The 12,280-nt window shown below is 50.4% G+C and overlaps 1 protein-coding gene across 1 annotated transcript in view; it reads right to left on the bottom strand.

The window, feature by feature from the left end:
* FAM117A (family with sequence similarity 117 member A) overlaps window positions 1–10,858 on the bottom strand; it is a 44,958-nt gene extending 34,100 nt beyond the window's left edge. The window contains exon 1 of the mRNA XM_023244642.1: window positions 10,648–10,858. Coding sequence (XP_023100410.1) covers window positions 10,648–10,843 — 196 coding nt within the window. The 5' untranslated portion in view covers window positions 10,844–10,858. The remainder of the gene's footprint in view (window positions 1–10,647) is intronic.
* Between the last annotated feature and the right edge of the window lie 1,422 nt (window positions 10,859–12,280).

Genomic DNA, 12,280 nt, shown 5'->3' with positions numbered 1-12,280 from the left:
AGGGAAGAGAGCATATATTCTACAGAACTCCTGGTCCAGTCACACCAGTCAAGCATGTACTCATGTTTTAAACTTTTTATTTGGAAATAATCTCAAGCTCACAGATGCCAGCACACGAGTAGCATATGGGACCCCCACATAACCTTTACCCAGATTTACCTTCTGTCAGACCCTGGCCCCACCTGCTTTTGCCATTCGCTTTCTGTCACGTGCACTTTTTCACATGCACACACTTACTCGACACCTACGTGGTCACTCACGCTCCAGACACACACTCACATTCAGAGAAACACACATACCGTCCTTTGTTGGGTCTTTGGGTGGTGTTCTGTTTGAAAACAAGGACGTATCGGAGGGTGGAAGGTTCGAGATGAAATGGAAGCCAGGGGGCCCTTGCTACTTGGTGGTGGGTCCACTGCTCCTCTCCCTTCTCCCTGCCTCCAATGCAAACAGCTAGGGCTCAAGTGCCCTGGCTTAGGGATGAACTCATATATGGACAGGGACAAGAAAGAGTACCTGATACAGAAAATAGTCGGTTACTCGTTTCTTTAAACAACAAAACCCACAAAAAAACAACAACAAAGCAGTTATATGAACCATGGAAATAGTTTTATTATACACAATTGTTTTCGATAATATTTGTCATAATGGGATTCTCCCTTATGAAGTTGAGAAGCACTGCAGGTCGGCATACGGCTCTCGGAACATTCAAGAATTCTACACAAAATCTAGTTTCGTGAGAGAGGTCAGGAGGGAAGAGCTGCCCGTCACCCTCTCGGGAGAGGCCAGGTGACCTCTGTGAAGCAGGCCAGGCAGTTCTCCGTGACACCAAGCCCCTAGATGATGGAGCTTTCTCCTGAGTTCCAGTCCCCGATATTCCCCTTTACTGCGCGCACACTGGTCTCATCAAGGCACTACCACATGTCACAGTGACTCTACTCCCACGTAACCTGAAGCTAGGAGGAGGAGACGCACTCAAATAGAGCGTGGCGGGGAGGAGGGTGGTTTGCACCAGGGGTTCCCTCCCTGTAAGGAAGACTAAGCTGTCATCATGGTACCATGCCACCCGCCCCTGCCCCCCACCGAAGGAATGCACCACCCGCACTTATTCCCAGGTGCTCTGTGGGGTTCCAAGCAGTCACATATAAGAAAGACGCCCTTTCCCATAGGCTCTATCTTAGGGGTCTCTCCCTGACATGGCCCCAAGCTCTCCAGGACTGTGACCCCACAAAGGCAGGAAAACCCTGCCTGCCTCCTGGGTCTATCTGTCCCTAGTTAGCTTCGCATTCCGCACGGAAATGGTGCCACTATCCTATCACGCGTTTAATACGCTAACCACCACCTCCCAATGGGCCACACCAAACGGACAGGCGCTTATGGGGTGCCCAAGGAACGAACAAGCCTCTTTGCTGTCCCTTTTCCTTTCCAATTCTCTTTGGGTCAACCGAACGAACGAATTTCCACTCCTGGACTCCAGGCATACACGCAGAAGGGAAACAAAGGCTGGGCGTGTGCGGGGCAGGCAGCAGAGGGTGCCAACCTGGGAGGAAATTCACAATGGGTTCTCCACACAGATGTGGGAAGAGCCCTGAGATCAGGAGCAACAGGGCTTTATTAGTCACGTGGTCTGGGGCAAGTCACTTCCTTTCTGGGCCTCGGTGACTTATCTGCAAAAACAAGTAAATGCCACCTGCACCTACAGGGCTGGAAAAAAAAAAAAGGCTACGGGGCACCTGGGTGGCGCAGTCGGTTAAGCGTCCGACTTCAGCCAGGTCACGATCTCGCGGTCCGGGAGTTCGAGCCCCGCGTCAGGCTCTGGGCTGATGGCTCGGAGCCTGGAGACTGTTTCCAATTCTGTGTCTCCCTCTCTCTCTGCCCCTCCCCCATTCATGCTCCGTCTCTCTCTGTCCCCAAAAAAATAAATTAAAAAGTTGAAAAAAAAATTAAAAAAAAAAAAAAAAGGCTAGCGCTACTTATACGCTCAACTTCCCTGAACAAGACAAAACCTTGTTGGGATTCACCGACTTTGCTTTCCGTGTGAAGGAGCTGCTTTCGTCTTCTCCTGTGAACACAGAACCACCCAGGCCTGCGGTTCCAGTGAGAAAGAGCCCAGATGCTGCTCTCGGCAGTGAGAGGTGCACACGCCACACGGGTGCGCGGCTCATACCGCCTTCTTCACAATCTCTAAATCCGGACCGCGTAATCCCGTGAGAAAGCTCTCTGGTTGCATCCCCTCCGTCTCGCCAAAGGCCATCGAGCTCCACCCTCAACCCCAGTTGGTCTGTCATATCTGATGGGTATGAGTTACAAAGACAATCCCCAGACAGAGGCCGCGTGGCAGGTTTACAGCCAGCTCGCAGGTGTGGGGCAGGGAGCACACGTGTTATGGGCGCCGGTTCTCTCCAAGCCGTGTGGGCGATCAAACACGCACCGAGCACAGAAAACTCTTCAAGGGGAGGCAGTAGTGTGGGGGGCAGGGAGGAGGAGAAGGGAGGTCGAGGTAACAGAAGCTGTCTCTCCTTCCTCTCAATCACAATCTTACTCTGTCCAAAGTTACCCGGCCCCACCCCCCAGCTGGGCAGGTGCATAAAACCATTTTGACTAAGCCGCCGGGCCCATGGTTGGCAACTTGAAAGGCAGAGGAACACAGTCTCCATGGATGACGGTGCATGTGTCCAGGGCTCGGAGAAGGATGACGGGCATCTCTTTCGAGCATTTCCCCGCTTGCTGGGGGCCTGGGGGGCACAGGAGAAGCGGGATGGTGTCTGGCTTGGGAGAGGGGGACTCCCAGCCTGATCACACCTCTAGGGGAAGCCTGAACCCCGCCCCACCCCCACCCCGGGCCCACAGCCAGTTCTGCTCCCTAGCCTAGAAAGGCCAGCGATTCACACTTTGTTTTTCCCCCGGCTTCCCTTTGCTATACATTATAACACTACTAGGAATGTGGTGTAAATCCACCTGGAATGAAAGGGTACCCAGTATTCATCTTGGTTTCCTTGGCCTGTCACCCATAGCTGCTTCTAAGCCTAAATAAAGCCAGGTAGTCTGGCTTTTTTTTTTTTTTTCATGGAATCATAACAAAATCCTAAACGTTGGCTGTTTTCATGGATCGACCTGGTAACTAACTGCCCAAGCTCACCCTCTGGCTTTAAGTACGGAGGGAAGGGAACCTACAGGCCTAGCAATGACATCCATGGAAATGCCACGTCTTTGCCACCAGCTGGGCTTCAAGCCCAATGACCAGGATGAATAGGAGACCAGTGATTTAAAGAGAGAGAGAACACTAACACTTCGGGGAGGTGGGGGGGGGGGGTTGCCTTGGAAGTAGCTGCAGAGAGGTATTATAAAGGGGGCACAGTGTGTGGGGACCAGAAGTGGGAAAAACCATTTCAAATGAGCCTGGGGGAAGTGTGGCTCACTCTCCCCACCCCTGCTGCCTTTCCAGCAACTCAATCCAACAAGTATTTATTGAACACGACACTCCCCATCTGCCCTGGCCCTCCCTCTGCAAAAACACTCAAATCTGTTCAAGCTGCAGGGTGAGTTCCATTGCACTTGAACTTGAAACATGAGGTGCCTACCTTTTAAAAAGGCAGGCACACAATTTGCAGCATGGGCTGAAGGGCCTAAAGAGATCTGAGAAAGTGAAGAGACACAGCTGACCAGACAGGGCCACACCAACGCCACTTTTGAAAGGGAAGGGAAGAGAGGAGAGTAAACGCTTAATTCAACCTTAGGGAGAATAACACATTGGCCAATTAAAAAAAAAAAAAAAAACTTACTAGAAATATCCCAGTAATTCTCTAATTGACCCTACCTAACACTAAATATTCCTTTATTCTATGCCTCCTCCTGCCTGGCTTTGTACTTTATTCACTTGTGGACGTGTTAGTAATTTGCTCTTGGAGTCTTATGGTTAATCGTACCTTTGCCTCTTAAGGAGGTGAGACCACAAGGCTCTCGTGCATGTTTTCATTTAGGATCAGATGACGGGGGATTCAGGTAACAGAGCTGGGGGCAGACTGGGCCTGCGCTGATTAACATAGTTCCCTCCATCTCCAAAAGCCACCCTCCATTTGCAAGATAGGGAGTTCAGGGCCCGAGAAGAGGCACCCCAAACTTATAACTCTGCCCTGCCAAATATTGCCCGTTCTCTAAGAAGCCACATTCGGGCCGCCACACAGAAGATTCCACTGCCCCTGATCACAGGCCTGCTGCTTCAGATCAACCAAAGCCCCCAGAGGAATCTTCCCAGGCCTCCCCCAGCCTCCCACCCTTTTTATTAGGGAGCCGGAAGTAACAATTGTTCATGCGCAGGCAATGCTGAGCTCAAGGCACTCCATCTAGGGCTCGTGAGCAGGGCAGGGTAAGTATCTGTCTGCACAGAGCCCAGACTTCAGTTCCAGGTTCCTCAAGGGCTGGAGCTGAAAGATTCCCTATCATGAAACACTTTGATAGCATTCTTCTCAGTTCGTTAAATGCACCCTTGATTGGCTGTAGCCTTCTGACACAGTGAAAGTGAACCGAGGCTCATTCGGGCCTGAGGACAAACATTTAAAAGACTCCCGAGTTGAGCACGCAGCTTTGTAGTGACCCTGAGGAAGAGGTGTGGAGGAGAGAAGCAAAGCGCCTGGGAAGAGTTTTCAAAACCAGGAGGTTTGGTGGGGACCATGAGCTGGAGGCCTGAGTGCGGGCAGCCGGCGGTAGAGAAACTCCCACCATACAGCTGTTCCCAAGAACAACGAGCCCTTCACAAGCTCCTCACCGCTGGAGAGGAATTGGAGCACGGATAATTTATAACTTCAAATATAATCCAAAACTCTTTTCTCTCAGAGATCAGGATTTGGTTTTGACCTAACAATGTGAATAGATGCGGCTCGTGTTTGGTTAATTCATAACCCTGCAAACCAAATAATGGAGCCCTCTGTGAAGATTCAACTCAGGCAGGGGGAAAAGTGGCCCAAGTCTCCCACTCATCTTTTGGCGGCTTCCACGCCTCGCGGCTCCTGTTCTATCCACCTCAAAGTGGGGTATAACTTACTAACAACCCAAGAAGGGATTGTCCACTCTCACTCAACCAACGTGCTGGTAGGTACCCACCTTCTCTCTAGATTGGGAAGGAGACACAGGTTTTCCCCTCGCAGCCCCTTGAGAGGGCTCCAAACGGCCTGTAGACTAAGGGTAAGCCCAGGTATGACTAGGAAAGCATTTGGGCAGGTGTCAAACAGCACTTGATAAATGGGATTGTGTCAGCCAGATTGAAACAGCAGACCTGCCCCCACAACATATCCCACTTTGAAGTGTGAATCCTTATAGCACAAAAGCTCTCTGTGAGAAGCGTAAAAACCCAGAGGAGGATGCTCGCTTTGTTTTCCTTTTTTAAAAAGTAATCTCTACACCCAACGTGGGGCTCGATTTCACAACCCAGAGATCAAGAGTCACGCGCTCCACCAACTGAGCCAGCCAGGAGCCCCGAGGACGCCTGATTTCTAACATTTCCATTAAGACCAGGGAATACACTGAGTGATGTATATAGAATGGGTGAACCATCTTGTACAGCTGAAACTAATATAACGCTGTATGTTAATTACAGTTTCACGAGAAAAGGAGTAAGATCAAGGAAGAGCGTGGCCGTGGTGCCCATGACACCGTTCGATATAACGTAGCCAAAAATACGGGTAAAGTGTTCTCTGCTATTAAAGCCCCCCCCCCCCCAACCACTTTGGCAAAACTCATGTGGCCACCGCAACTGGAAGTTTTCCGATCCCACCCCAAATTTTCTGGAGATCTGGCTGCACTTGGAACCAGACAGAAGCATGTCCTCTTACCACCACACCCCACTTTTGTTCTCACCCCTCCTCCACTGACCTCAGATGGTTTAAAGTATCCTAGCTCTACGTTACGTGAGCGGGGAACTTCCCATATGCAGAATCCTTCGCGATCCAAAACACCAAAGAGCACTTTGACCCACGCTCCTTTGCGTACCAGAGGGATAAAGCAGTGAGGCACCCGTGGCCCCCAAATTTCAAGGATGCCGTCACCGGTGATATCATTTAAGAGAGACTTCCAGCAGTGCGTTTTGCTGACCGTGTGCCTGGTGTGGGCAAAGCTGTCAAAAGCAAGTAAGCAGCATCAGGCTAAGCGGTGTTTAACGCTTCCCAGACAGAAGCTGCGTCCATCCCAGGGTTTTCAAGAACAGCTGGAGCTCTTGAAGGATTTTAAGTGCACCCCCAGGCTTCATTATAGCAAGGTGGCTCCTTGGCATAGAAGAATTGGGATTGCTTCTGGTACCAGGGTCCAGAAGGACCAGGAATTGATGAGGGCTGTCTCTCAAGGTCCCTAATAAGGGACCTCCTTTATGTGGTTCCAGACCTATCTAAACACCCATCCCCCAAGGACTAAGTTTCCAAAGCACTGCAAGGAAAAGAGTTTAATAATTACCGATAGCATTGCTAATAACAATGCGGCCTTATATTCACTGCCACGGCCATCCAGGAGAACCAAGTGGACATTTGAAGTAAACCCATCCTACGTCCCCGTGGGGCAGCCAGCATTTTAGGGCGGCCATGACTACCGCCGGCTGTCAGCGGTCTGTTCAGAAAGAGAAAAGGTGTGGAGAAAAAATCCCAAACAGGAGATAAACCTAAAGTAATTTCCAATGGAGTTGAAATGCGTTCACTGCAGTTGTTTCCGAGGGGGTACGAAGGGAGGGGGTACACATTTGCCTAACAGTCAAGCTTTTATGTAAATCCAAATTAGTTTATGTCCACTGAACACATGCCACCTGAAGACGCGGCGGGGTGGGCGGGCAGTGGAGGGTAGAGAGCCTCCATTCACACGTGCTGATCTCCCACAAAGACTGAGAACTGACTAGAGGCAGATGACCCCCCCCCCCGCCTTTTCTTTTCGCGTAAAATGAGTGGGAATATAGGCTTGTTACCTTTCTTTACCCTCTTAGAATTTTCTGACAAAAGTATACACTACATGTATTGAAATTGATCTTTATATAGGAATAATGGTGAGGAACATTGTCTAAGACAAAGGTATCCCAATTTTTCCTACAAAGTGCTATGATAGTAAATATTTTAAGCTTTGTGAGCCTTATGGTCTCGATCACAACTAGTCAACTCTGTCACCATGGTGACAGACAACACTAAAGAAAGGAGCATGGCTGTGTTCCAATAAAACTTTATTTACGAAAACAGGCAGAGGCCTGGATTTGGCCTCAGGCCATAATTGCCAACCCTTGGTTGAAGAAGGTTCTGATGGGCACAGGAGGTACACAGGCGACACTTGGCTCCCCCAGCACCTAGCTGGCCCCAGTAATTCTTCTCCGCTAGAGAAGAATTTGCAAAGCTGGATTGAACATTATCTTCATTCTAGAGATATGAAGACAGAGACACTAAGCAGGATAGGGAAGACTGAAACCCAGAACAGTTCACCTCCTAGTCCCGTTTGGTCCATCAGTGGTCCCGGAAGAACATAAAAGTTAGCAGCCTCCAGTTGACATGAGAAGCAAACGAGAATTTAATTAGAGGGGGAACTGCCATAAGAAATGTATCTTGGGGGGCGCCTGGGTGGCGCAGTCGGTTAAGCGTCCGACTTCAGCCAGGTCACGATCTCACGGTCCGTGAGTTCGAGCCCCGCGTCCCTCCCCCGTTCATGCTCTGTCTCTCTCTGTCCCAAAAATAAATAAACGTTGAAAAAAAAAAAAAAAAACTCCTTTAAAAAAAAAAAAAAAAAAGAAATGTATCTTGGGTTGCTATTCCCCACTGGTTGATCTTAGCTTTCTTAGAGTTGACCTTCATTTTCCTCTGGGCTTTCTTTTGCCTTCCGTGCTGCTAGCCCAGGCTCAGAAAAGAAGGAAGCCGTTCCTCACTTTATGAAGACATTCCTTATGGATGAATGGCCACAGAAGGTAAATCCGTTCTTTACATCGTCACCCTGTGTTACGAGGTCTAACATATCTCGTCAGGAACACAACAGGGTGTGTGGGAGAGAGATAACTGCACAGCCCTGAACGCTACGTCACCTCGAGGTGGGAAACAAACAGTGATGACACCTGATTATCCCGGAAACCCAGTCCCGGCTCACGTGCCCGTTTTCAACAGTTGGGTTCCAGAGCCCTGTTTAGAAAGCTCATTCTAAAAGATGAGGGAATACAAGCGCAGGAGGAGGCCCTGAAATTCTGAAACCTGCAGTACTGGTTTCAGACCAATATAGGTTTGCTCTTTGAAGCCTGAAAGGCAATGGGTTTTGGCCAACACTGCTCTCACCTTGGCTAGGTGGAGGGAAGGGTGACGATCAGCAGCGGCAAACACTGATGGCACCTTCTGCTAGTAAATGGCAGAGCCCGGATCGTAAATGCAAGAATTCTGGCACCCAAAGCCAGGAGGATTCTCTTAAGGGTTTATGAATGCAAGGCGTTTCCTCCTATCACACATACCCTACTGGCCTAGAGGAAACCATTTCTGCCACTTCTCAAGTGCAAGATATGGAAACAATCTGAACGCACATAGACGGTAAAGTTAACACGTAGAAGACCTAATGTGCTCCTAAACCAAAGGCCATACACGTTTCCCTTAACGTCTACTCACAAAGAAGTCCACAGGCCCAGACCACTCCTTCCCTCTACCTTTCCTCTGTCCTGCCTCGCTGAAAATCTATACATAATCCCACTAGATACCAGATAATTGCCTCGTGAATGCCTCTGGGGTACGAACAGGTGCAGCATTTACCCATCAGCCCAAATCCATACACAAGAAGCCACTCAACGCGCCCTAAACCGCGCAAAAAGTTACGCAGAACTCTAGCTTCCTATGGTTTTTACCAGGATCTTAGGGCCCGTGGCCTTATAAAAAGAGGCCATGTAAAGAACCCGGGTACCCAAACCTACACTCTTCTTTCCACAGCACCCACCAGTGCTTCTGCCTTCAGTGTTAGTTCTGTGGTAGACACAAAATAACCGCTCTTAAAATACGATCGCTACCAGATTTCCAGCTCCTGCATAGGCAGGCTTTCTGTGGATTTCTACTAAAAGTGACTAAGGCTCTGATGCTTGCTGTTCTACTAACTTCCCTGGACTCCAGGGAAGTCCAAACAAAACCAACAGGTTTGTAATCTTGTGGTTTGCTTTGTGGCTCAAGATAGGCATGAGTTTGGGCATTGCCCTGCTCTACGCTACCAGATTCTAGGCATACTTTTTACTAGTTGGTCACCATCTTGCTGCCAGATTTGCCCAAGTTTTCTGTGTTCCAAGATGCAGTGTTAACATTCACACTGCCCATCCAAAGAGACTTGGACTTTCAACTTCAGAGACCCTCTTAATCCCGTTCCTATCTAGAAAGGCACTGTAGAAAAGCAACTATAATTTCAGGAGGGGGGAGTGTGGCAACGAGGCTTAGTAATCACAAAAAGCTCAAGAAACTCTGGTGTAGAGAATGTCATTAACCATTAGACGGCAGAGACCATGACTTCTGTACGTTTGGTAGACTCTGAGGCTTTGGAAGTGTGCAGTGATCTTTTTCACATCTGGTGTGAATCAAGTGCAAGCCTCACTTTCCACTTATTGCCAACCTCCTCATGTAAGTGGGTTCCTTTCCCCATTCCTAACTGCCTGCCTTTGTGGGGGATCCATCACAGCTTTGAGTGTGAAAGCAAGGTTAATCTTGCTCCTCCCTAGCTTCCCCACACCCACCACACCAAGCTGCTGTTAAGGCACCGTCCCAGTGCTGTTCAGAAAATGGGGGTATTTGCCACAGTGTACTTGACTGTAGCCCTCACCCCACTGCCACGTTGGCTGGCAATGCCTGGGACAAAAACAGCCTTGGTGGGGGTAGGAGGGAATGGCAGGGGGCAAACTGCCCAGGCTTTACACACACACACACACACACACACACACACACACACACACACACACACACGATGCTTGGAATGAGACAGCCATATTAAGCAGGTCAATGATCTGGGAGCATACAACTTGTGGGCCACACCAAGAGGAATGTAGGGAAATCGGAGCGGAGCGCTTGTACCGTAGTGAACGCCGTTAAACTAACTTATTCCAACGGCTCGGATGAAACCAGCTCCGGGAGGTGGCATAAAGGGAAGTGCACGTGAAGGGCTGGGGAAAGGAACTCCAGAGCTGTGGAGCGGGATGCCGGGGCCAAACTCAAGTTGGAGAAGTAACACATGGCTCCACGGGGCTCTCCTCCATGCCCCTCCCCCTCCCGGTGCAGACGTCCAGCGCCCACCGGCTCCTCGCTCCAGCGCCAGCCTGCACAGGGCGCCCCCTTCACGCGCCACTCATTCCTTCCTCACACCTCGCTGCCACCCCTGCGCCTTCCACTCACCCCCACACGACACCTCTGCCCACTTTTCGGTTACGCCCCCAAAGCCAGCCTCCGTCTGCCATGTCCCTCCCCTCACCTCCCGGCCCCGACTCCCCGCACACTCTGTCCCAGCGGTGGACCCCAGCGTTCACCGCTCCTCGCTCTCGCCGCCCTCGCAGACTTTGCGCGACCCCCTTTCTCTCCCCTCGCCCCCGTCCACTTCCCCCTTCACGCTTCTCCCCACACCCCTCCCCCCCGTCACGCGCCCCCCCTCCCCCAACGACTCCTCCCCCCGATACCCGCTCCAGGCCCGGCTCACCTGCGCGGCCACCCCCGTCCCGGCGCTGGTGCGGCTGCTGCAGCTGGAAGGGGACCGTGGCCCTGAGCGGCTGCAGCCCAGCCCGGGGGGAGCCGACGGGGGCTGGGGGAGAGCAACCCCGCCGAAGCCCCCCGGCCCCTCCGCGCCCCGGCCCCCAGGGACCTCCGCCTCTGCCGCCCGCTGCGGCCCCCGCCATCGCCCGCCCGACAGCCTGCCTGCCTCGGCCCCACAGCGAGCCCCACACAGCCCCCCAACCCCCGCTGCGGCTGCTTATCTGCCCTGCGGGGCGGAGACCGGCCCCCTCAGCCCAGAGCTCTCATTGGCCCGCATATCCCCAGACCCCTCCTCCCAACCAATTCGCGGCTTGTTCTTCCCTTTCTAGAGGATGATTGGTCGATATGCCTAGCGATCCAACCCTAGACCCCACCCTCATCCCACCCCCTCCCGCTTTCCTCTGCCCGAGGGGCCGCTGATTGGTCCGTCCGGAAGAGGGCTGGTTCTCCAGTGCCACCAATGAGAAGACGCAGAAAAGGGGAGCGTCACACCCAGTCCCAGGTAGTATGCAAATACTCTGTCACGTGACGTCAGGCTAAGCGGGGGCGGGGCCGGGCGTAAGATGGAATCAAATACTAGTGAAATCATTATGGGGGGTAGGGAGGAGTGTCAAACTTCCAGCAAATGAGCCCGGCAAGCACCAAGAAAGCGATAAGTTCAAAAAGCATTACTTTTGATTTAACCTAAAAATATGAGTTTTGAGTCCTCATGGGATCGCAGTGCTGCTTGCAAGCTCCAAAGTAAGAGTCTACACATTAATACAAAGTTTGCATATATTTGCATGCGATTTGCATTATATTCGTGCACTTAATGGCTACCGTGCCTCATGTGACACCCACATTTGTCTTTCTCCACGTTTCCAAGTCCCTAGCTGGTGTGGGTCCAACCCAAAAAAAAAAAAAAAAAAAAAAAGCAGCTGCTAGCCTGTAAATTATATTGAGACTGCAAAGGAGCCGGGAATTTCCCTTCAGAGCCGTCCATTCCAAGTCTAACTCAGCAGAGTGGAAGGAACAAAGTGAGAAACTTGCCCAAATTCGCACAGTGACTCCATTAGCAAATCCTGGTCTTCCCAGTTCTATGCTCTCTGACCTACAAGTCAAAATGAGATGAGACGGTCCCCGAAGAGGATGCATGCTTTTGTAAAAATCAATGCTATAATATATATGAGGATATTTGGGAAGGAAACAGCATTTCAGTTACTATTAAAAACTATTACTCTTCAAAAGAAAAAAAATATTACACTTGGTATTTATTAACTGTTTTGTTCTATATATGGAAAAAGCAAAAGGCAATGAACCCTGGATTGTCTGCGATAAGGGACCACACAAATAATTGGATAATTCCCTCCAGATTTATATTTAGCTATGAATTCTATTTTTGATCTTGCTACAGATTTATCTTTCTATTTCTGTTTTTGCCCACTTTAATGTTAAAATGAAGGTATTCCCTGAAGCCATACTAGCTAATCAGAGAAAAGGAGGTAATCTGGGAGCATCCTGCAAGGCAAGGAGAGGTCATTCTGTGATTATGTGTTGAAAACAGATAATACCCAAAGTGGAAATTCAAGAGTTGGTTGAAT

The sequence above is a fragment of the Felis catus genome, chromosome E1, assembly GCF_018350175.1.
Source record: "Felis catus isolate Fca126 chromosome E1, F.catus_Fca126_mat1.0, whole genome shotgun sequence".
In the NCBI taxonomy this organism is placed as follows: Eukaryota; Metazoa; Chordata; class Mammalia; order Carnivora; family Felidae; genus Felis; species Felis catus.
Note: the sequence above shows the minus strand (reverse complement) of the source record. Positions and strands in the feature narration are given on the sequence as shown.